The 22,976-nt window shown below is 45.2% G+C and overlaps 1 protein-coding gene across 1 annotated transcript in view; it reads left to right on the top strand.

Annotated features, from left to right (window-relative positions):
- Positions 1–22,976, top strand: part of ACVR2B (activin A receptor type 2B) — a 125,940-nt gene that overhangs the window by 75,706 nt on the left and 27,258 nt on the right. The window contains exons 2-11 of the mRNA NM_204317.2: positions 2,389–2,596; positions 6,214–6,323; positions 7,630–7,781; positions 9,639–9,782; positions 10,829–10,972; positions 11,828–11,976; positions 16,570–16,684; positions 17,705–17,843; positions 19,480–19,610; positions 20,522–22,976. The exon at positions 20,522–22,976 is cut by the window's right edge and continues 27,258 nt beyond it. Of these exons, the coding sequence (NP_989648.1) occupies positions 2,389–2,596; positions 6,214–6,323; positions 7,630–7,781; positions 9,639–9,782; positions 10,829–10,972; positions 11,828–11,976; positions 16,570–16,684; positions 17,705–17,843; positions 19,480–19,610; positions 20,522–20,716 (1,487 nt within the window). The 3' untranslated portion in view covers positions 20,717–22,976. The remainder of the gene's footprint in view (positions 1–2,388; positions 2,597–6,213; positions 6,324–7,629; positions 7,782–9,638; positions 9,783–10,828; positions 10,973–11,827; positions 11,977–16,569; positions 16,685–17,704; positions 17,844–19,479; positions 19,611–20,521) is intronic.

Here is a 22,976-nt window from a genome sequence, read left to right as displayed (position 1 = left end):
ATGAAACATTCTTCCTGAAGAAGAGTTATTGAGGAATCAAACACCTCTTCAAAAGGCATAGAGATCTTTCTAGTCTGATGTCTTTGCTCCATGCCATGAGCTACCCATCGCTGAGGCCTGGTGGTGGCACCCAGAGCAGGTTGGGCACATCACCCCCAGCCCATGCAGTAACCATAATAGCAGTTCTTGTGAAGCTCCTGCTCTGTGCTGGGTCATCTTTCCTCAAGTGACAGGACATGAGGAAAGGGTCCCAAGTGGCACCAGGGGAGGTTTAGATTGGATATCAGGAAGAATTTTGTCATGGAGAAGATGGGCAGGCATTGGAATGGGCTGCCAGGGAGGAGGTGGAGTCTCTATCCCTGGCGGTATTTAAGAGGTGTGTGGACTTGATGCTAAGGAACCTAGTTAAGTGGTGGGACTCAGTAGCTTAGGTTGGTGGTTGGACTTGATGGTCTTGAAGGTATTTTCAACTTAAAGGATCCTGTGATTCCATGATGCATACTCTTTACTAGCTGCCTCTTGACAGCTGAAAGCTGGTGCAGTAGATGGGGCTGCATACAGTAGCTTGAGTGCGTTCTCTAGCTCAAGTGCCATCTCCTAGATGCTCTACACACGTCTGATCCCTGCAAAATTGAAAGCTGATTCTGGGAACAGTTTGGAGATGTAGCAGCTTCAGAAGGTGCAGACAGGTCAGGCTTCCTCCCTGTTCACTTGGAACAAGTCCTTTAGTTCACATGCTTCAGCTCTTGGGCTTAGAGTAGAGCTTCCTTCTCTGGCTGGGTGCTGTGAATGTACTTAAATTAGTGGTAGATGAGTGCTCAGATAGGGCAACTGATGCTACAGAGTGTTCAGGGCCAGGAGCTGGTGCCCAGACCTAGGCTGAGTGTTCTCTCTGCTGCCTGTAAGCCACTCACTGCTTGGTGTTTCCTGAAGGCCAAACTGAATCACCTTTTAGAGACCTTTCAGAAGTGCCTGCTTTGCTGTGTTGAGCAGTAATCACAGACAAGTTTGCATTTAGATTGTTCGGACATGACCCCAGCTGCTTTAATCTCAACATTAAATGTTGCATACCTTTGGAGAAAGCAGAGTCAAGAAAGTACTAGAAAATTATCCTGTCAGTAAAGTAGTTCTGTGTTTTGCAAAGGTCTGGCTCTTCTGGGAGCTCAGCACTTTCATTTTGCTATCCTGCTGGAGCCATTCATGCTTTTTACCCACTTGTCAACACGTTCCATTGAGATACCTACATTTTCTGTGACTACAATCCATCAATATAATGGCCAGATCTGACCTTGCCTTGGATTAGGCGAGCCCAAAGAGAGATAGCTGTTGGGGACCTCAGGATTCACAGTCATGAGCTTCATGATGATGTTTCAGGGCATCCTATTCCAACTCATGTGTTTGGTTCCCTTCTTCTTCTCATTTTAAACAAATCATCAAAATGTCACAAAGCAGAGTATTTCCAACTGAAGAGAGAATTTCTAAGACTTAAGACAAAATATTTCACATGGAGATACCAGTGCTCCCTTGCTTGATTCCTTTTTCAAGCTGCTAATATCTCTAATTGTGTTTGTGCTGTGCAGTCTGGTGGCCATGAAGGAATCCTTTCACTTGGGGGGCCTGAAGAACTTCTTGGTACAGAGTTAGTATGAGGAAAAGGCTATCGAGAGTCCCTGGTTTGTGGTGGCCAAAGGTCCATTTGGTGTGGCCAAAGTTGTTCAGGGAACAGAGTTGCTTTTGCTTTAGATCTTGCTTGGGTAGAAAGGGGCATGAGCCATGGCAGCTGCAACTTAAAATGTGGCATTTAGCAGCACCTTACCAAAATAAGCTCAAAATGGGATCTAAGTGAGGAATAAGCATTGGTCTGGCTCTGATCTGCAGGTTGAATATTATGTATTCCCAGTTACGTCCTATCTGCATAATAAACTGTTTATTTTTAGGTGGTGCTTCCTGAAATAGTGATGGAGAGGGAGTGTGTAACTGCATTGTGTGACAGCCCAGCAAGCTGCAAGCAGCATGCTGGGAGGTTGTTGTTCCTAAACAGGATTTCTGTGGTTAAAAAAAACTAGGTATGGGTTACCTTGTACCCTCCTGTGCTAGGGTTGTGTGCGTTGCTTGGGCCAGAGGAGAGCTGTGGGTCTCTGTTTGGCTCTTGGCTTCTCCACAAGCTCCTCGTGTGAACTGAGGCAAACCTGATCTCTGTTCTTCACATCCACTGGAAAAGGAGAACACCCTGTACTGAAGTTTACATCTGTGAGATGCTTATTTTATCCAGGGTAGAGAGCGATACTAACGCGTGCATCACCCAAAGCCAAGCCCCGTGGAGCTGTGTCTCCCGAGATCTGTTAATGATGTTGCTTGAACGTACTTAGGCTTTGAATTTTGCTTCAGGACCAGGTCACGGGGAGGCAGAGACGAGGGAATGCATTTACTACAACGCCAACTGGGAGCTGGAGAAGACCAACCAGAGTGGCGTGGAGCGCTGCGAGGGGGAGAAGGACAAGCGGCTCCACTGCTACGCCTCCTGGAGAAACAACTCGGGATCCATTGAGCTGGTGAAGAAAGGCTGCTGGTTAGATGACTTCAACTGTTATGACAGGTAATAGCCTAACTGGTTTATCTGAAAGCAGGTTTAATTGTTCCTCCAAGTGCAAAGGCTCATGGTTTTTGCATGGAGGAAAAGAAAGCTAGTCCAAGTCAATTGGCCCATTCATCCCCAGTAATTACCTCTGTTGCTAATGCAGCTCTCAAAATTGTCACATTACTTTCTAAATAAAAGCTGCAAAATGCAGTTTTAGTTTTGTTGTGTTTTTCCATTTTTTTTTTCCCCTTAGCAAGCTTTGATAATTCTGGCATGCTTTGAAAAACGTGTCCTGTACCATCAAATGAAGAGCAATATGTTCTTCCAAGAGCATTTGGCGATACAAAGGAAAACTTGGAATCGTTTGGAGCTCTCTAGAAAAAAAAAAAAAAAAAAAACACAAAAAATGCAGATATCTGGGGGTATGTAGAGGTTGAGATATTCTGGCATTTGTGATGTTGCAAAAAGTTTTGCTGTTTTTCGGCTGAGTTAAGAGACAAGCTGGGAGAAAGAGTGGAGCAGTGAAAGCAAAGCGCGTGTTTGTGTGTTGCTGCCTGTAGTGAGCTGAGAAGGAAAGAAGCTTTGTAGTGCGAGGGCTCCAGCCTCATTAAATAGCTGGGAGAATAAACCAGTCTTTTCTCACTCCCCTTGATGCAGTTCTACAGAGGGGAAATAACTGCACTATAGAAAATGGCCCTCTGAAGTTTCGCGGTTCAAAAGGACAATGCTCAGTGGTTCTGGGCTCAGGCAGGGGTTTCTGCTAAAAGAAAAACAAAACAACAACCACCAACCAAACAAAACCCAGCCCCATCAGTAAGGATTAATAGAACATAACATTCAAGGGTTTACCTTGGTGTCACACCAGTATAAGATGCTGTCACATTTGTCCAATCACATCAGCCTTCCCAATCAGTCACCGCTGCACATTCTGATTCCAAAAGTTTCAGGACATCAAGTCTTGAGCCATGGGGCTTAAGCTGAGACCAGCTTTGTCCTAAGGCTGGAGGTTTCCCTTAGTCATTGTGCACCAGCCCTGGTTTTGTGCCTGTTGGCTTGTCCTGGCTGTGAGTAGTTCCTCCTCTTCCTCCTCTTACTAGCGCTGGGGTTACTTTCCCACCACACTTATTCCCTTGCCAGTTGTATGGTTGCGCTCTATATATAGTGAATTTTTTATTCTTTCCTGATAAATCAATCCTTCTTGGCCTATTAGTCATCTTAATGCCGATCCTTCTGAGAACAGAAGGTCACTCCAGTTCCCTACTTGCAAGCAGAAGTGTTTACTGTAAACAGATTTCTCCTTTCAGTGCCTGCTCTCATAAGCAGTGACACTTGTATTGTCACTGAGTGTCTCTGCACGGGGATGTAGTGCTTCTTAATCTTTGTCATAACGTGTTGCTCTGTAACAATGGTGCAAAGTTTCCAGGGCTCCTCACCAGCCTTTTCACAACCGTGGGGTTGAGCATCCATTATCCTGCAGCCTGATTCTTCAAAGTCGCGGTTTAGGGTGGAGCAAAAAGATCTGAGAATTAGGAAATGGTGCGAGTGTTGAAAGCAGCGTTTGAAATAAAGGTTAGCTTTAATTAAATAAAGGCAGTTTAAATTGAGTCTTTTTTTTTTTCTTTCTTTTTTTCCCTTGAGTGCCCTCTTCAGTCTTTCATGCAGGTAGTGTTGTATCCCGAGATGGTAAAAATGGCTTAAAAGTTGATTTTTGCAGTCAGCAGTGCTGTGTTGATGCCTTTTATCCAGAGTACCACTGTGTGGGATGCTGAGCAACTTGGGTGATGCTCCTGGAGCTGTCAGGGTATGGCCCTGCCCTGTCTTCCTGTGGCTCTGCTGGGCTGAGAGCATCGGCAGCACTTGGTGTGATGTGCCTGCTGCTCCATCTTTGTCACAGAAAGCTGACAAATTCAGGAATGCAACAGCTGGGGGATGCTGAGGGTGATGGCTCCTTCCTCTGCCGTCTATCTTAAGGAAACAAGAACGTGGCATGCAAGCGTTTAAGGCTATAGGGAGAAGGGACTGTTTAAAAATCAACCATGTGCTGTTCATTTATTTACACGGGAGAAGTTGTGCTCACGTTCCCTTCAAGACCACATGAACTGCTCCAAATCATGCGCTCACTACCATAGAATAATGTGTCATTCTCTCTCACCATATCATTTTTAATATTTGCTAAGTATAACATGTCGTGTGTACCTGGATGGCTGCCCTGAGTGCACACCAACTGAAGGACGGGGATAATGAACTGCAGATGCGGGGCAGGCTGTTTTCATTCATTAGCTTGATTTCTGAACCAACAGATTTAGCAAAGGATGTCTTTGCTATTGAAGACCCCGATACTGATGCGGTGAAATCCAAAGGTCTTGTTATCTGATTTCGGGGAAAAGCATCTGGAAGCACTGCTTAACTTGTTGAAATATCTTTGTCCATTTGAATGACTGGAATAGATGCTTTCTTCTTTGAAGTCAAAGCAGAAAAAGCCCCCCAAGACCACCAAGTGCTTCCCAGCTGGGACATGAGCCGTTTTAGCTAAAGCTGCTTTTTTTTTCCCCAAAAAAAGGTCCTGACAGAGACTCTGATGATTGGAGAGAGAGCCCTTTCCATTCTTCTCGTGGCATTATGGCAGTGATACCACAGAAAGGGAGGCTTGGCATGGGTTCATAAATGAGTAATAATGTCAAACACATATGATTGTTTCGCTGCTTCCTCCGAGTGGTTGAAGGAAGGAAGTCATGCATATAATTTAGCCGGTCTTCAGGAAATAGTTTGATACAGCTCTCTGTGGAGGGAGCAAAATAACTAAAGGCAGAGGGCAACCTGGCAAAAAGTGGCAGGGAAGGGAAGCGGGTATTTAAGAAACAGAAAGAAATTACTGCCAGGGCACTGCAGAAATCACTGCATCGATCTGTGGGAGAGGGAGGACGTGTGGAAGTACAGAGGGAAACCTCAATGCTAAGAGGGCTACCTGGAGAACGGGCAAATGAGAAACAGGAGAGTTGCAGCCTGAATTCCTTACGGGCTTTTGTGAGGGTATAGGATTTTTTTTAAAGAAGGAGGCAGCACTGCAGATTAAACTCAGAAGGAAAAATAAAAACCAAAACAAAAAGCCCTGCAGCCTCCCATCTGCCTTCAGCAATCAGAGACTCTGCTGGCGTCCGGTACCCTTGTAGTGTGTAGAGTTAGGGAACTGGGGATGCTCCTGCCTGTGAGAGCAGCCTTCATGCAGCCCTCTTTGTACGTGCTTTATGGCACCAGCTTTACAGCATGCCTAAATTCCCTTCGCCCTCAGCAGCATACGTGCAGGCTGCAGGAACAACACAGCTCAGGGAACGAGGCATCTCTTCATTGCTTTTCTGTTTCTCATTCACTTAGCGGAGCCTGCTGTTATTTATTACTTGCCATCTAATGCCTTCAGTACATATGGAAGCATTTGTTTCCTTTATGGCCTTTTTGAGGGTCCTTGCTATTCACTGGGGTATTTGAGTGCCAAGTTTCCTGCAAGCAGAGCCTGTGGGGCTGTGCTGGCGGAAGGGGACATGGAGAAGACAATTTGGGGGAAGCTCTGCATTTAACTCCCAAACATGAATTGACTGATGTTGTTTTTTCTCTCCCCTTTGCTGCTGCGTGTGACGCAGGCAGGAGTGCGTAGCCACAGAAGAAAACCCTCAAGTGTTTTTCTGCTGCTGCGAGGGCAACTACTGCAATGAGAAATTCACCCACTTGCCTGAAGTAACTGGCCCAGAAGGTGAGGTGTGCTGTGGATGATGAGTTGATGGGGGTCTCTTCATCTTGACCTGATTGGTGATGACTTTGGGTCGCTGGATGTTGATCACAGACACGTATCTGACAGCACACAAGCGGTCAGTTGGTTACAAAGCCCATATACTGGGGTTCCTCAAGAATAGCTTTTTAATGTGGTTTCGCTCTGGTTGAAGTGTACTGTACCACCATCTCGTGTGTCAGCAGAGAGGATTCGGTTCCCTTGGTTTGCAGTGGGCTCTTAGCAAAAGCAAGCATGCAAGGAAGAGAGCAGTGTAACTTACACAAGGTAGATCAAGGCACAAACTCATAAAGGCATTCTGACACCTTCAATAATTTTCCTTTCACAAGCACCCAAAAGCTTGCTTTATTGGCTAAAATGCAGCATTTTATTGGTCTGAGAATTAAAAGGAAATGGGTATTTTTGGATATATTTCAAGAAATAAATAGTCATAGCAGGTTCTTCTTTTGAGGCTAATAGAAAAATGATTATTCCTTTTGCTGTAGGCTCACAAAGGTATCTTTCAATGAAAATTATTAAAGCAGGTGTATCTTTTCCTTAGGATGGTTTCTTTTGCTATCAACTACCTGCATATACTGAGATATCCCCATAGACCGTTATCAGATTTTCCCGGACTTTCCTGTTAGGTTTTTAATTGTTTACATGATTTTTATTATCTCCTGTTATTAACGTACCCGTAGCAACCTAGTAGCATATATTCTTTCTCTCACAGTTTTTTGTTTTATTTGGCAAGTCTTGCTATTTTTTCCTTCCCTGTCTCCAACATAGCAACATGGCTCCATTTAGTATTCCCATTGTTTGTATCTCAACTGCACTGATGTAATTTGGAACAAGAACTACTGTGGGAATAGTGCATTTGATTGTGGCTCCTGCAGCATTTTGCTAAAAACTGACATCTTGTCAATCACTGTACAAGGCAAAGCAGCACTGTGAGGGATTTCGTGCTTGCTTAATATCTTCAGAAGGGTTAAGAGAAGGAAATTTTATGTCTTTACATATCCCAGGAAAAATGCCCATCTTAAATAAGGGTCAGAGGGAAGCTCAGTCCGAAGAGTATGATTTGGACCACTGGATCATTTGTAATAGCAATGTGGAAAAGAGCAAACGATGGAGTCTTATAAATTCTGTTGGATACAGTGAGACATACTGTTGTGCCTTACAGACTTCGGAGTAGAAGAAAGGATGGTGTTAAGTTATTTTGATGAGTAGCTGATGGTGTTTGCACATCTAAGAAGTCTTTCCCCTCATTTACCCTGTTCTTTCCTTACAGTCATATATGAGCCGCCACCACCAACGCCCTCCCTGCTTAACATCCTGGTGTACTCTCTGCTGCCCATTGCTGTCCTGTCAGTGGCCATCCTCTTGGCCTTCTGGATGTATCGGCACCGCAAGCCTCCCTACGGGCACGTTGACATCAATGAGGTGAGGAAGAAAGCTCTGGGTTCTCCAAGTTGATCCCCTCTGTTTGGACTTTATGGAGGAGTTTATCACAGAATTATGAAGTGGTGTGGTTTGGAAGGGATGTTAAAGATCATCTGCTTGCCATAGACAGGGATTTCCACTAGACTGTGTTGCCCAAAGCCTCATCCAACCTGCCCTTGAGAATATCAAGGGATGGGGCATCCATAGCCTCTCTGGGCAGCCTGTCCCACTGCCTCACCAACCCCATAAGGATAAATTCCTTTACATTTAACACTTTTCAAGTGGCCTAACTATTCTTCTCCGTCTTTTTGAAGTCAGTGCTACATTAGGCCCCGTGGCAGCATTATGAGGCTTATGGGTTTTGACTAGGTTATCATAATTTCCAAACTTCCAAAAGGATGAGTTACACAACCTGGCTTGGTGATTACTCTTTCCTCAAAACTGTCAAACCCATTGCCTAACTTCAGCTAACTTTGCAGAGGAGTAGAAACTGGAGAGATAAGTAAGTTCCTACCAGTTTTATGGAGTGAGAGGAGATGTTTTCCCTGTTGAAGCTCAGTTTTTATGAGCCATCAGAGAATGCACGCAGAAGGTCATCCTCACAGCCCAAAGCTATCAAGAACTGGTCTTTACTGGCTCTGCTGTGCCCTGAGCCTTCTGGTCTCTTGAGAGGGGACCAGCACCTACCACTGCCATCCTCCTCCACCCTGTAGGGACCATACTGTGAGCCTTGCAAATTGCAAGCAGATAGGAGAGAGCTCCATAACCAGGTGTAGGTAGGACTTGTGATGTTCTCCCATTCAAATGCAGGGTTTAAATAGATGCTATCTTTATTACGCTGATAGACCTGTTTACTGCCCATTGCTAGGGCTATGGGAAGCACTCTTGATGAAGTGCAAAGCAGCTGGAGGTTTTAGGTGTATTTTGCTGTTGGGTCTCGAAGATCAAAATGTTCCACCTTTTGGCAGGAGGCAGCCTTCAGGTCATCAGTGTTTTACAGCCTAAAATAGCTCTTGCTTTGAAAACAGTATAGAATTCAGGTTTTGCCAGAGGATGACAGGCAGAAGTTTGACCCACGAAGTGACACTTGAAGGCATAGACTGTTATATATGTTCCATACAAATACCTCACAAAGCAAAACAGGGAATTCTGTGCTGCTCTCGCTGTGAGCAGCACGTCGGTAATTTGTGATAAACAGTATGGTGACCTTGTTCCCATCCTTGAGGGACATATGGAGCACTCTCAAACATAGGGTTTGGATTTTGGTTTGTCCTGTGTGGAGCCAGGAGCTGGACTCAATGATCCTTGTTGGTCCCACCAAATTTGGGATGTTCTATAATCCTTCGCACCTTTCGCTACACACCACCTCTCCATTCCCCTACGAATACAGGCTGAGGGAGCTGGGCTTGTTCATTCTGGAGAAGAGAAGGCTGAGGGGTGACCTCATTGCAGCCTTTCAGTACCTAAAGGGAGCCTATAAACAAGAGGGGAGTCAACTCTTTGAAAGGGTAGATAATAACAGCACAAGGGGAAGTGGTTTTAATTTGAAGAAGGGAAGATTTAGGTTGGATATCGGGGGAGGTTCTTGACTATGAGAGTGGTGAGGTGCTGGCACAGGCTGTCCAGTTAGGCTGTGGATGCCCCGTCCCTGGAGGTGTTCAAGGCCAGGTTGGATGGGGCCCTGCGCAGCCTGGTCTAGTATTAAATGTGGAGGTTGGTGGCCCTGCATGCAGCAGGGGAGTTGGACCTTGATGATTCTTGAGGTCCCTTCCAACCCAACTCATTCTGTGATTCTGTGATTCCCCTGCTTTGTTTTATGGTCCTGATACAGCTTGTGACTGTTGTTTTCCTGTGCAGGACCCCGGCCCACCACCTCCTTCTCCCCTGGTTGGCCTAAAACCTCTACAGCTCCTGGAGATCAAAGCCAGGGGACGCTTTGGCTGCGTGTGGAAGGCTCAGCTGATGAATGACTACGTAGCAGTGAAAATCTTCCCAATTCAGGTGAGAAGGGCATCACCCTCGAGCTCACTCACAGGGCTGCCGTGCCATTGTTGAGATGTTCTGAGTGCCCATGGAGGTGTTGTCACTATCATTACAAAGACTGGAGGAAATAGTTCAAGGACCTCGCCTATACTTTTCTCTGTGATATCTCATTAGCAAATGCTTCCTGAAGTAGTTGTTGCAAGAAGGGCAAACAAGCACATTTTGAATCTTCAGGTTTTTAACGCTGCTGCAAATGTCCGTGTTGTCAGAAGTCAGACTGCAGTGCTTGAAGTGCACACAAAGGACCAAATGCTCAGCTTTGTGTGTCCTGTCCATGAAGGCTGTAAACCCAGACCCTAACCTAGCAAACAGTTTGTAGCTCGCAGAGATGCAACCCCGGTGCTGTGCAAGCTCACTGCACTGCAGTGAGTCTGTCAGCTCACATCTTCCACTTCAGGAAACCTTTGAACGCTCTTGGCTTAACTGTTCAGGAATTGCAAAGAGAAGGAGTAGAGCAATCAAAAGTCAAATGAAAGAGGAATGACTGAAACGTCTTTGTGCTCTTCTGCTGTCTCCTTATTCATTAATTTTTTTTCTCCCTGTATTTGTTGTCATAGCATTGCTAAAGGAGATTTGCACGTCTTCTGTCCATGCCAGCTGTGACCTACTAGTAAATATTCAATACAGTCTAGATTGGATTTGCAGTCATAACAATTACAGCTACAATGCAGAGCTGGGTGCTGTGTGCACAGGCTTTATTCCTGACTGCTTTCTTAGAAAATCTTGAGAAATCTTATTTCTCAGTGAGGTTGGGTTTGGATCCCACTCCCCTGCCCAAACATGAGCTTTAGGACAATTCTGGAGAAGGGAGATTGGGAACAATGACTTCCATTCTTCTTCCAGCATCTACCCTGTAGGAAAATAGCCTCATTTCAAAGGGGTGCATCACATCCTAATGCTGAGGGATGTACTGAGAGGGACACGAGCAGCTCTGACTGAGCTGAAGGAGCTGTTCGCTTTAAAGGGAAGTGTGATCTTCGATGGTGTGTTTCTCTCTGCTTTAGGATAAGCAATCTTGGCAGAGTGAGAGGGAGATTTTCAATACTCCTGGCATGAAGCATGAAAACCTTTTGCAATTTATCGCAGCAGAAAAGAGAGGGACAAACCTAGAGACAGAGCTCTGGCTGATCACAGCGTTCCACGACAAGGTAACATATCGTTGTACATTCCTTTGGCGATGGCACAGGGGTGGCTGGCCATGAAGCAGTGTTTAGTGGCTGATATTCTCCCAGAAGCTCCCCCAGTTGGTCTCCCCTTCTGCAAATGCCCTTCCTTTAGCCTTCAAGGCTTTCCTGCACAAACATCGGATTAAGAAAGGTGGGACCTGGGGAGAGGGAGGTGGCACAATAGGCTGCACACAGCTCACGTACTCAGTGCTTGCCATCTCATAACATGTGGAGATGAGCCAGGGAGAGCTGGGGGTTGGGGCCATTGCATTCCCAACCAAGCCCTTGCAGATAGACTCTGTGTTTGCTTTCGAAGCTGAGGGCATACCTCCTCTTTCTTGAATTGCTTTAGTTATCAAACATGACTAACACTTAAAATAAAACAAACACACACAAACCAAGGGTTGAGCCAGCAGCATTATCCCTCTATTTAATCCAAGGTCTACTGAGTCAATCATTTCCACTACCAGTTGATATGATGCAGCATCTTCTTGCGTGCAGATATTTCCTCTTTCCTAGCCTGTCTGACTTGCTCTTTTTGCAATTACTTTGTCCCTTCCTTCACCAACCTCCCAAGCAGATGAATAGATTTGGGACACATTTTAGATATCCATATACTTTTTGTGCTGTTGGAGGCCAAAGACTCATGAACGCTTCTGAATTTTATTTCTTCTTCTTTTCTCTTTTTTTTAAACATTTGCTAGTTATATTTTTTGCCTGTTAAATGAAGGTTCACATTTCTCAAGCACTCATTAAAACTAAATGAAACCGATGAGTCTGCACATCTGTCACATAGCAATGGCTGTGATTAAGAACATACAATGTCCTGTTTCACAGGGCTCTCTCACGGATTACCTGAAGGGCAATATCATCAGCTGGAACGAGCTCTGCCATGTTGCAGAAACCATGGCCCGTGGCTTGTCTTACCTCCATGAGGACGTCCCGTGGTGCAAGGGTGAAGGACACAAACCTGCTATAGCACACAGGTACAGCCTCTTTCCTTAATGCTTTTCAGGTGCTGTGTTCAAATGTTTGTGACCTCCTTGAAATGATGCTGTTGGATAGAGGAGGAGATTGTGCTTTGGGGAAGTAAATGCCTTTTACCCCAACAAAATGTGTGCTAAGACAGGAGTTTTTTTACCCATATCTGAAATGGCAAAGAGCTAGTAATCAGCATCTTGTCTGTGAAATAGTAAGTGTGGCTGGTGGTGGTTTATGCAACACGTCTGAAGGGTGAGGGCTTCTCTCTGCCCTCACCTTCTCTTGATATTTGTTGGGAAGGGGAGCCTGGTTGCTGCAGAACCTCCCTTGGAAGCAGCTGCGCTTCATAAATCACATCATAGAATCACAGAACGACTTTGGTTGGACAGAACCTTAAAGATCATCCAGTTCCATCCCCACTGCCATGGACAGGGTTGCCACCCACCAGATCAGGGCCCAGGGCCCCATCCAACCTGGCCTTGAGCACCACCAGGGAGGGAGCGTCCACAGCTTCTTTGGGCAACCTGACAACTTCTCTGGGCAACCAATACATGTATTTATGGAGCGTATTCTTTCCTATGTTTGCAAGACTGATAACTCCACTTCATGTCTTCCCACAGTTCCTGAACTGGGTTCCAATAGAGAAAATGCAGAAAACAACTGCTGTTAGTTTTTGTGGTAGTTCTGTGGTGCCTAAATCTTGCTGGGGTGCTGATGGGAGAGAGCAGGGGAAGGGGCTGTGCCTCTGAGACCTCCTGGCTCACATGTGGGGACAGCAGAATCTCAGATGGACCAATGAAACCATCCTCACTGCAACAGTGCTTGTTGTAGCCCTCTGTAACTCTGCATCCTTCCCTTGCCCTGGCCGAAGCATCGCTGCCAAGCTGTTTGCTGGCGGCACGGCAGGAGGGGGAGTTTTCCAGAAGGGATTTGCGCGGGCTGTGCGGCTGCGTGCGGTAATCCGCTGCTCTTCATTGAGGAGGGACTTAAACCCCGCGCTCAGCTGCAGCAATTTGCATCCGATCGAGTGGGGCCATCTTCCTATAAGGCGAGATAATCTCTGTTTTGGTGAGGGTGGCCCTGCGCACACTCCCCCCAGGACCTTGAGGTTGGTGGGAGCTGTGGGCTGGTGAAAGCCTGCAGCTGCCTCTGAGCTGCTCCTGAGGCTGACCCCGTGCCCCTGACATTTGTCCCCGTGAAATAAAGGCAGCGGTGTATGCAGGAAAATTCCTGAGGGTGGGGAGTGGTGAAAAGCTGGAGAAAGGCTTTAAAGCAACAGATCATGCTTATTAGTCCCCATCCATTTAGCAAATGACAAAAGATAGAGAATGTGCTACTCGGGTGAGCTGAGTACATACCTACAGAAGGGGGATTTCAGGGCATAGCGGATTTCCCTTGGATTACCCCACTCTTTTGCATTAAAAAAAAAAAAAAAACCAAAAGCACAACACGGAATCCTTTTTATAGCCAGAGATATCATCGAATGGGTTAATATAATATGTGCAAAGCTGCTGGAGGGCCAGGTGGGACTCCCTGAGTAGCAGATCTGCAGACTTTGAGCAAACTCGTAGGACAGTGGCCCCGGCACAGCAGGAGGTTATGGGATCGCTCCTCGGTGCTAAAGTGCCCCCACGTGGAAGCTGAAAATAAGATCTCTAGTGTCAAAATGGGGTTAACGCACAAACTACTTGTTGTCCGCTCACTCCTTGATTGAAGCATGACGTTGAAAAGGGTATTTTCTCATTTTCAGGGCATTTTTCTTTATCAGTGACTGTTCTAGGAGCCTTTCTAATGAGTGATGATGTTAGTGGGAACTGTTGTGGGTGTGGGTTGGATCAAGCCTTTCTCCTGTTCCTTGAGACATTTGTGTTGAGATCACGCTTGCCAGCTTTGGGTGGTTATGGAAGGAAGGAAAACAAGGAAAAATGGGGAAATTTGTAGATATGAGGCTCGATATTTGGAAAAAAATGTCTTCTCAGAAAGAGTGGTGATGCACTGACACAGGCTGCCCAGGGAGGTGGTGGAGTGGACCATCAGGGAGGTGTTCCAGACACATGTAGATGTGGCACTGAGGGTCAGTGGGCATGGGTGGGGTTAGGCTGATGGTTGGACTTGCTGATCATAGTGGTCTTTTCCAACCTTACTGAATCTATGTTTCTATGAGGGGAAAAATAGGAGGACAAAGGGAAATCCCTATGTTCTGTGTCAATATGTAATTAACTGCAGTGCAGGTAGACAGGAGCAGCAAGCTCTCATACAGTGATTCTGGCTTCCGTTTCACTTTACTTGGGAAAGGTGTGGTTCGGGCAGTGCCGTGTCGTTTCTGTGAGGTCCGGGCTGAGCCACAGCTTTGCAAGAATCTCGTGTGCAATCTGTACCATCCTGGAGGGCGTAATCCCCTAATGCCGACCGAGCAAAGTCGTTTATCCGTGTCATTAGGTGATGGCTGCTTTCTGAGCCTGTGGGGAAACTGCTATAGCATGGAAGCTGTCAGTCTCTAAGATAACATGTATTAGGCGAGTGGTGTTTTTATGTGCAACAGAGATCTACAAATGTTTCACAGGCTCTAAAAGGCTGTCCTGTTTCCCTAGAAACCTCATGTCCCCTGGAGGCAGTTTGCTGGGGTTCCCTTCACAGCTGTTAAGGGGAATAACCCACTTCCCCCATGCTAATCCCCAAGCAAGAACTGCCCATCGTGCCACGTTTAGCTCACCGCGAGCAAATCCTTTCTTCTGATGTTTTAAGCTAAGAATGAGGCTTGGGTGACACGAGATGACTTTAGCACATGGTGCTTTGCACTGGCATCCAAGGCTACTGCCAGCAGTCCTTCTCTCTGGTCCAGCAGTTTCTCTCTTCCCAAGGAATTTTGACAGGTCGCTCTGGTGCGGAACAATTGTATCTGCCCTCGTTAATTATTTTATGCAGGCCTGCAATGTCCTGCAATCAGCAGGGTCACTGAGTGAATTGATGATAGGGAAATTATAATGCTGAGCATACAGGACAATTGCCATCTGCTGTCTAAGGTCTGTAATTTAATTATATTACTAAACATTCCTTTTCAGATGAAAACGCAGGAAGCCTAAGGAACGAAGCTGGGCTGGTCAGGCACCCCAGTAGGATCCTATCCCCCCTTTACTGGCTCCTGCAGGCTCACCTGAGCTGCACTGAAATAGCAGTGCTGTAGCACAGGGCTGACACAAATTTCCCTTTATAGTCATCTTCAAGCACAGAGTCACCATCTCCACTTGCAGAGGAAAAATCCTGAAAAATTCTGATCCTGGCAGCTCATCTCAGTGTGGGTTCACCCCTTCCCCTGCTCGTTTTGCAGCTCAGGGGAGATCGATCCAGCAATTAAAACATAAGTATAATAGATGACAACAGAAAAAGTTTGTAGGAGCAGTGAACAGAGTCCCACTGGCATTGCTAATTTCCAGGAAGATGTCATATAATGGCTTTGGTTGGAAGAGACCTCAAGAATCATCAAGCTCCAACTCCTCTGCTGCTGCATATTTAATACTGGACCAGCTTGTGCAGGGCCCTATCTAACCTGGCCTTGAACAACTCCAGGGACAGGGCATCCACAGCCTCTCTGGGCAGACTGTGCCAGCACCTCACCACTCTCCTAGTAAAGAACTTCCCCCTGATATCCAACCTAAATCTTCCCTCCTTCAAATTAAAACCACTTCCCCTTGTGCTGTTATTATCTACCCTTTCAAAGAGTTGACTCCCCTCCTGTCTGTAGACCCCCTTTAGGTACTGGAAGGCTGCAGTGAGGTCACCCCATAGCCTTCTCTTCTCCAGACTGAACAAGTCCAGCTCCCCCAGCCTGTATTCGTAGGGGAGGTGCTCCAGCCCTGTCTGTGCTTAGCAGAGGCATTTGGATTATGCTCTTAGCGTTGTTTTAACTTTGGGTGAGTCCCAAGCAGTCCGAAAGTTGGAGTTGGTAGTCTTTTTAGGTCCCTTTCAATGGGCTATGTATTCATCCCACTTGGAGTGGAATGGGATGAATATATAGGCCTTTCTTTTTTAGCATGTGCTTCTTTTGCTACCTTTTAGAGGGGCCGGGAGGGATACAGAGTTAGCCAGTAGTGTGAAGTCCTACGCAGAGTGCAGGTGAGAAACTCACTGACCATCCATCTTGTTGTCTGTATCTTATTTTGAGAGTAATTTACCCAGGACTGTTGCTGTCTCCTTGTCCCTCCCAAGGCTGTGCTTTCTCTCCCTCCTTTGCCCTTTTGCCATCCCTGTGCCTTGTTCTTCCCTGGGCTGAGAGAGGGGCAGCTCAACAGGGTTGGAATGCATTCCTCTGGTAGGCAGGGCTTTAGGATGCCTGGAGTTATGTGCCCGAAGTGCAGTGTGAGCTCCTGCAGAGAGCAGGAGCACAGACCTTCACATCACACATGGGTCCTAACCCAGCAGCACAGTGCTGTCCACTTGCATCTTACAGACACCAACAGCGGGGAGCAGCTGGGGAAGGAAGGAAGGAGCAGACCCACCCAGGGCTGCTAGACCTAGAGATTACAGCATGGTGCACTGCACTCTGATTCAGCCTTGTGCCATAATAAACCCTCCTAAACTTGCTTCTTATCTCTCTGTAGGGACTTCAAGAGTAAAAACGTCTTGCTGAAGAACGACTTAACGGCGGTGCTAGCCGATTTTGGTCTTGCTGTACGGTTTGAACCTGGAAAACCTCCAGGGGACACCCATGGACAGGTAATCATTATCTTTCAAAATAGCATTGTAAGAAGTCAGGCCTGCCACAGCTCCTCCTGTGTGGGAGTGGTTTGTACAGGCGTAGACTGGAGGCTGTGAGATTATCCCAGGTTAGCTCCTCACAGCTTTCCTTGTTTTTGTTCCCTGTCTTTAGACTTTTCTAGCTTTTTCCACACTTCACATCTAGGCTTCCCCTTGTCCCCACTTCCCCAGGTAATAGCAAAATCAGATGAGAAATCCCTAAAGAAAAGCTTTACAAGATGTTTCAGTTCCCATGTTTAAAAAGTGATTTCTGCCACACTCTGCTCTTCCTTCTCTACATCATAGCCTACAGTTCTGCCATGTATGGCACCATGGGTATCCAAGGAGTTCTGTATGGCTTTTCAGCTGGAATGAATGCACCCAGGTGTGCATGATGGTGGGGAGAGGGCATTCTTTCCAAACCAGGGCTGAGTGGACTTCACAGGGTCTGTGATTTACCATTCCTGTGGATGCAGGAAGCTGGTTTTATCCAGGGCACTCATGCCTATACTTTTTCCTACCATTTCAGAATACATCAATTTTACTCTTTTATATATTTTTAGTGAAAGGGACTTGAACTTTCCATGACTTCAATAACTGAGTCTGCCTTGACCTTGAGGTGTTGTGGCTGTCTCCAAGGGCAGTGTTTTCTCATGCAGCGTGTGCTGCTGGAGCGAGATGCAGTGGGATGCAGAGGATTTCATCTGCGCTCACCATGCCTCGCTGCATCTGAATTAGACCTATAGCATACACTGAATGTATATCACACACGTAGTCATGCACTTTGGCTTTTTCCTTCAGGTTGCTTACCTAGACTGAAGCGAACCTAAAACGAATCGATGTTAGAAGGCACAGCCCACCTTTGGTTATTTTCCAAGTGAGGTGCAAATTTAGCCAAAGTAGCCTACAGGCTAATGAAGGCAGCTGCCATTCGTCTCTGACCAACAGAGGCTGACGGGTCCAACTGGAATTTAACTCGAGCTGTTTCCTTCTCTGTAGGTGGGAACAAGGAGGTATATGGCTCCTGAAGTGTTAGAGGGAGCAATCAACTTCCAACGAGACGCCTTCCTGAGAATAGACATGTACGCAATGGGACTGGTATTGTGGGAGTTAGTCTCCAGATGTAGAGCAGTTGATGGTAAGAATAAAGATCTCCTCTGCCCCGGGGAATGGCTTTGTTTCAGCATGGTTTGCTGGCCCAGAGAATGGCCTGGCTCTGTTCAAAATAAATTAAAAATCAATGCCATGTTTTCATTAGACAGCTAAGTTGTTTTTCCGTTTGCTTGTTTCTTAATGTAAGCTGTTATTCTCTGTGGTTAAGAATCTTTGTAGTGTTCAAGTCTCAAAGTGCTTCTTTTAACACCGCGGTGTTCCCTTTCTCAGGATTTTTATTCTAAAATGATGCTGCAAAATGGGACTTATTTTCTGTCCAAGTAACACATCGGTTCTCTGGTGCCATCCTTGCCATTTGCAGGACCTTGTTCTTGGTCAGGGAAGCTGCAACTTCTTGTGTCAATATGGGTGCTCCATGCAGAATATCAAGCTCATAAATTAATAGTACCTCACCTGGACTTCAAACATTAATGTTAATATTGTAGTAGCACTGAGTTCGTTGTTTATAATTAGGATGTGTACCTGGGTATGTGTTTTTTCAAAAAGTTCCTATGGATCATATAAAATGCCAGAGGAGCAGAGATGAAGGGGAGTTAAGCTTAACCTCATGAACTCTTTTAATTCAGAAGTGATACTGTGCAAACTGCTTCACTTCACTGAGCAGATCTGTTCCATCATTGTGGTCGGAATTGTGTCTGCTGGCTTCAGGGACAAATAGTCCCTGTCTTGCAGTGAGTGTGATTTCTGAATCAGTGTTGTCAATTCCTTTTGTTAGGATAGGTGGTGAGTGTGGTGTGAATAACAGCAGGTTTGTCTTGGTGATCACTAGCGCAACTATAGCTTTGATTCCTCTTTGAGGATGAGGAATGGAAGGTCACAAACATTATTGTGCCTTCTGTTGGAACAAGCATTTCAGTTTGTTTCACTGACTGGCATCGTGTCAAGAAGAACAACTATAAGATATTTTAGTGATCGGCTTTCTTACTGTTGATTTATTTTTTGTTTGCTTGTTTTAAGTACCTAAACATCGTTTTCTAGGTGTCACAGTTCATGACCAACTAAAGTGGTTGGTTCTTTGATTTTATTCTGGAAAAGTCTTCTTGAATTATCTTTGCTATTGAAAGAGGTCACTCTCTGCTGCTGAAAAAAACATAAGTAATGCAACCAAGCATCCTGAGAAAGCCCATCAGTTAAGCTGGGCTGTGCTTTTTGAGAGGGCATCTACACACTGCCAAAGGCGAAATGATGTTTCAATAAGCAGAAGTTATTGCTGCAGTCTGGAGTCTGCACTGGCTGACACTGATAATAGTTCTCTCATTCTCTTGTCCCAGAGCAGTTCATAGCCATAACTGGTAGAACTAAAACAGTTTGAAATCATTTTGCACTTTGGAGCTAGAACCTGGGACATGTGCATCTGGCTCTACCTGGTAAGAGCTGACTTAAGTCTAAGAACAGGCCAGGTCAAAAAGAGATTGCAAGTGCTGTGTATGCTTGACCTTGCTAGTTGCTGCCTAAAGTGAAATTGTGCTCATGCCAAAACTTGTTTTGCTGTGATGGGTTGAGGAGTCATGGCTCGTTCATGGGGAGGATGCAGCTCTGCAGAGGCTGTGGCTCCACACAGGCCATTTCTGTACTAACCCAATTCTCCATGTGCACTGTAGGTCCAGTGGATGAATACATGCTGCCTTTTGAAGAAGAAATAGGTCAGCACCCATCCCTTGAGGACCTGCAAGAAGTGGTGGTTCACAAGAAGATGCGCCCCGTCTTCAAGGATCATTGGCTGAAACACCCTGTATGTCCCTCTTGGTCAATGAGCAAATCTTTTTCCTGCATGATGGGAATGAGAGATGTGGTCATGTGTTAGCTTCGAAGGAAAAAATTGCAGGAAAATGGTGTTCTAGGAATCTGGCAGCCTCGAGGCACAAACTAACTGCAGGTGACCTTCATGTCCTCACCACTGCCCGGTACTGGGATTCAAACAGAGCTGTACCCTTCCAGCTGTATTCACTGAATGACAGAATCACAGAATGGTTTGGGTTGGATGAGACCTTTAAGATCATGTAGTTCCAACCCCCTGCTATACGCAGAGGCACCTCCCTCTAGACAAGGTTGCTCACAGCCCCATCCAACCTGGCCTTGAATGCTTCCAGGCAGAGGACACCCAAGTCTCACTGGGCAACCAGTTCAGTGTCTCACCACCCTTACAGCAAAGAATTTCTTCCTAACATCTAGTCTAAGTGTTGTATTCAGTTATTTTGAGGATTGCTACAGAAGCGATTGCAAACAAAACTACCGTTTCATAGTAGCTGATACAGTGCTGCCAGCACTGGTGATTTTATCACGGGAATTGTAACACTTGATGTCTTGTCTTCTAAAGCTTTAAATGCTCAATTTCATGGTGTACTTTGATGTGGAAAAAGAAGTACTTTTGGGTCTATGAAAAAAGGCAGATGTGAGCAAAGCCCTCAGTCTTAGAAACTAGAAGTTCAATAAGAAAACACACCTGAAAGCACACCTGTTGAGAGTACTTTGTGAAAGGAATCTCATGATAGAATCATTTGAGTTGGGTGGGATCTTTAAGGTCCATCTGGTCCCAACTCCCCTGTCGTGAGCCGGGACGCCCGCGGCTCCGTCAGGTTGCTCAGAGTGCTGATTTGCACATCGTGGGGATGAGACGCTTATCTTACCCTTCTCCCTCCTCAGGGCTTGGCGCAGCTCTGCGTGACCATCGAAGAGTGCTGGGACCACGACGCAGAGGCTCGGCTCTCGGCAGGCTGTGTCGAGGAGCGCATTGCTCAGATCCGCAAATCCGTAAACGGCACTACCTCGGACTGCCTTGTCTCCATCGTGACGTCCGTCACCAACGTGGACTTGCCGCCCAAAGAGTCCAGTATCTAAGTCCTGGTTTGCTTTTGTCTTTCCAGACTCAGTGGATTTGAAAAAAGAAAAAGAAGAAGTTTAAAAAAAAAAAAAAAAAAAGGAAACACACGAGAAAAAAAAAAAAAAAAACAAACACAAAAATCCAACAAACACATGACTGCAGCTGCTATTTTATCTTGACTTTTTATTATTATTGTTATTATTATTATTATTATTATTTTTGGATTGGATCAATTTTACCAGCACATTGCTCTACTGTATTAACAAATGGACATTTCAGCAAGCATTCAGGTGCCGACTAATGAATGCAGAAAAGGTGCAGGTACCTCAGAACCTCAACAAACTCACTTCAGTTGTTTTGTTGTTGTTGTTGTTTTTTAAATTGAGTTTTCTGGGTTTCTCTTTATCAGTCTGTCTTCTGAGCAGAGCATCTGTGACATAAAGGAAAACCACCTATCATCTTAGAAAACGCAATGCTGCAAACTTTGGAGGAAACTTAAGACTGTTACATAAGATTACACCTTCCTCAAAAGGATTTTTTCCCCATTTTTTTTTTCGTTCCTGGGTTCTGTTCCGTGTTGGGTTATTTTATTTGGAAGTGAGCTTCAAAAAAAAAAAAAACAAAAAAAACAAAAAAACAAACACAGCAGATGTGTCTTTTACGGATCTAACGGGTGTCATTGTAACATGGAAAAAAGTAACCGGGCAGAGAATGTTAATTCTTGGTGGTAGAATTGAAGGGGGGAGCATAGAATAGGGGTGGGGAGAGCGACGTTGGACTTGGCAGCATTTGGGGAAACATCATTTGCTATGGAGCTACTTCTCAGGTAACCATTAGAGGAGGGGAAGGACATTTCTGGACAGAGTATTAACAGCTGCAGCGTGTGGAGAAAGCGGAGTTAAAGAGCCAGTGGTTGCAAGCAAGGCACTGGTTAGTTCTTCCTCCAGTATCTGGTGCTTGGGTGGTAAGAGAACAAAGCAGAACTGTAATTACCTTCTATTTTTCAAATCTGGGTAGTGGCAGGAAGAATGCTTTTTAAGAAGTGTAATTGGGAGAGGTGGGAAAGTGTGTTCTCAGAAGCACTGGGGGAAAATACTGGAAGATAGGAAGATGTTTGCATCTCTCTTAAAGTGTGAGTCAGTGCAGGAAATGTTGCCCTCGGGGTTGATTATCTGCCAGCCCAACCACCGGCGCAGATGGTGGAGGGAGGAGAAGTGTGAACGCTGGCTCTGTAATTTTTCTTTGTTCTTTAATTTGGGGTTGTAGGGAGGTGGAAATTACCTGAACCAGTGGCAGATGGCTCCTGTAGCACCCGAGAAGCCCATGAGCTGTACAGTTACAGACTGCAGAGGTAGCTGAGCAGCAGCAGCAGCGATCCTCAGCATCGCTCAGACTGGTTTCTTTGACTCTGCTTTCTCCGTACTCTGCGACTAAACTCGTTTCGTCTTAAAGTGGTGCATATTCTGAAATACCATTACTCTTATTATGCCATAAACTTGCTCTAGTCAGTGAATGTTCCTAATGCTGCTGATTCAACATTGAGATATTTTTTTAATTTGCAAAAACATGCAATGTTTAAAAAAAGGAAAAAGAAAAAAAAAAAAAGAACACAAAACACACACACATACACACACGTTACGTGGCTTCCGAGGCTTAAACTGAAAAAAAGAATTAAAAACTTCATGACCACAGACCACCTCAAACCAGAAATACCTCAGAATTTTCTACTTGTATGAGTTTTATTATATATTTTGTTAGTTGTGTTGTCTTGTAGTAAGTATATTTTAATGTAAGTTGGCTTTTATGACAAGGGAGTTTTAAAAAAAGAAAAAAAAGAAAAAAAGTTCCAAAATCTTTTAGAAAGTGCTACCGTTGTTTTTTGTTTTTTTTTTCTTCTGTTGTTGTTGTTGTTGATGTTGTTTGTTTTATAAAGCACCATTGTAAATAACTATACAGTTGTAGAATAACTGCCTATATAAGGTACCTGGGCATTATTCACACTTATTTGTGAAGGCTGTTTCCATTCTGTGTTTTATTTTTGATTTTGTCTGTTTTAGTGAAAGGACAGTACATCTTTTTCTTTTTCTTTTTTAATGTTATTTTGTTTTGTTTTTTTGATCTTTGAATCTAACATGATTTCTGTGTCTTGCTAGACTGACAAAGTTATATCCATTGGATGGCCAGAACTTTCGGATTTCTCCTCCTATTAAGCCAAAATGCAGTCCTGAGCTAATCATCCTTTGAAAAGGAAAAAACAAACAGAAAAGTAAAAAGTCT

The sequence above is a fragment of the Gallus gallus genome, chromosome 2 (genome assembly GCF_016699485.2).
Source record: "Gallus gallus isolate bGalGal1 chromosome 2, bGalGal1.mat.broiler.GRCg7b, whole genome shotgun sequence".
Lineage (NCBI taxonomy): Eukaryota > Metazoa > Chordata > Aves > Galliformes > Phasianidae > Gallus > Gallus gallus.
This window is presented reverse-complemented; position numbering and strand designations above follow the sequence as displayed.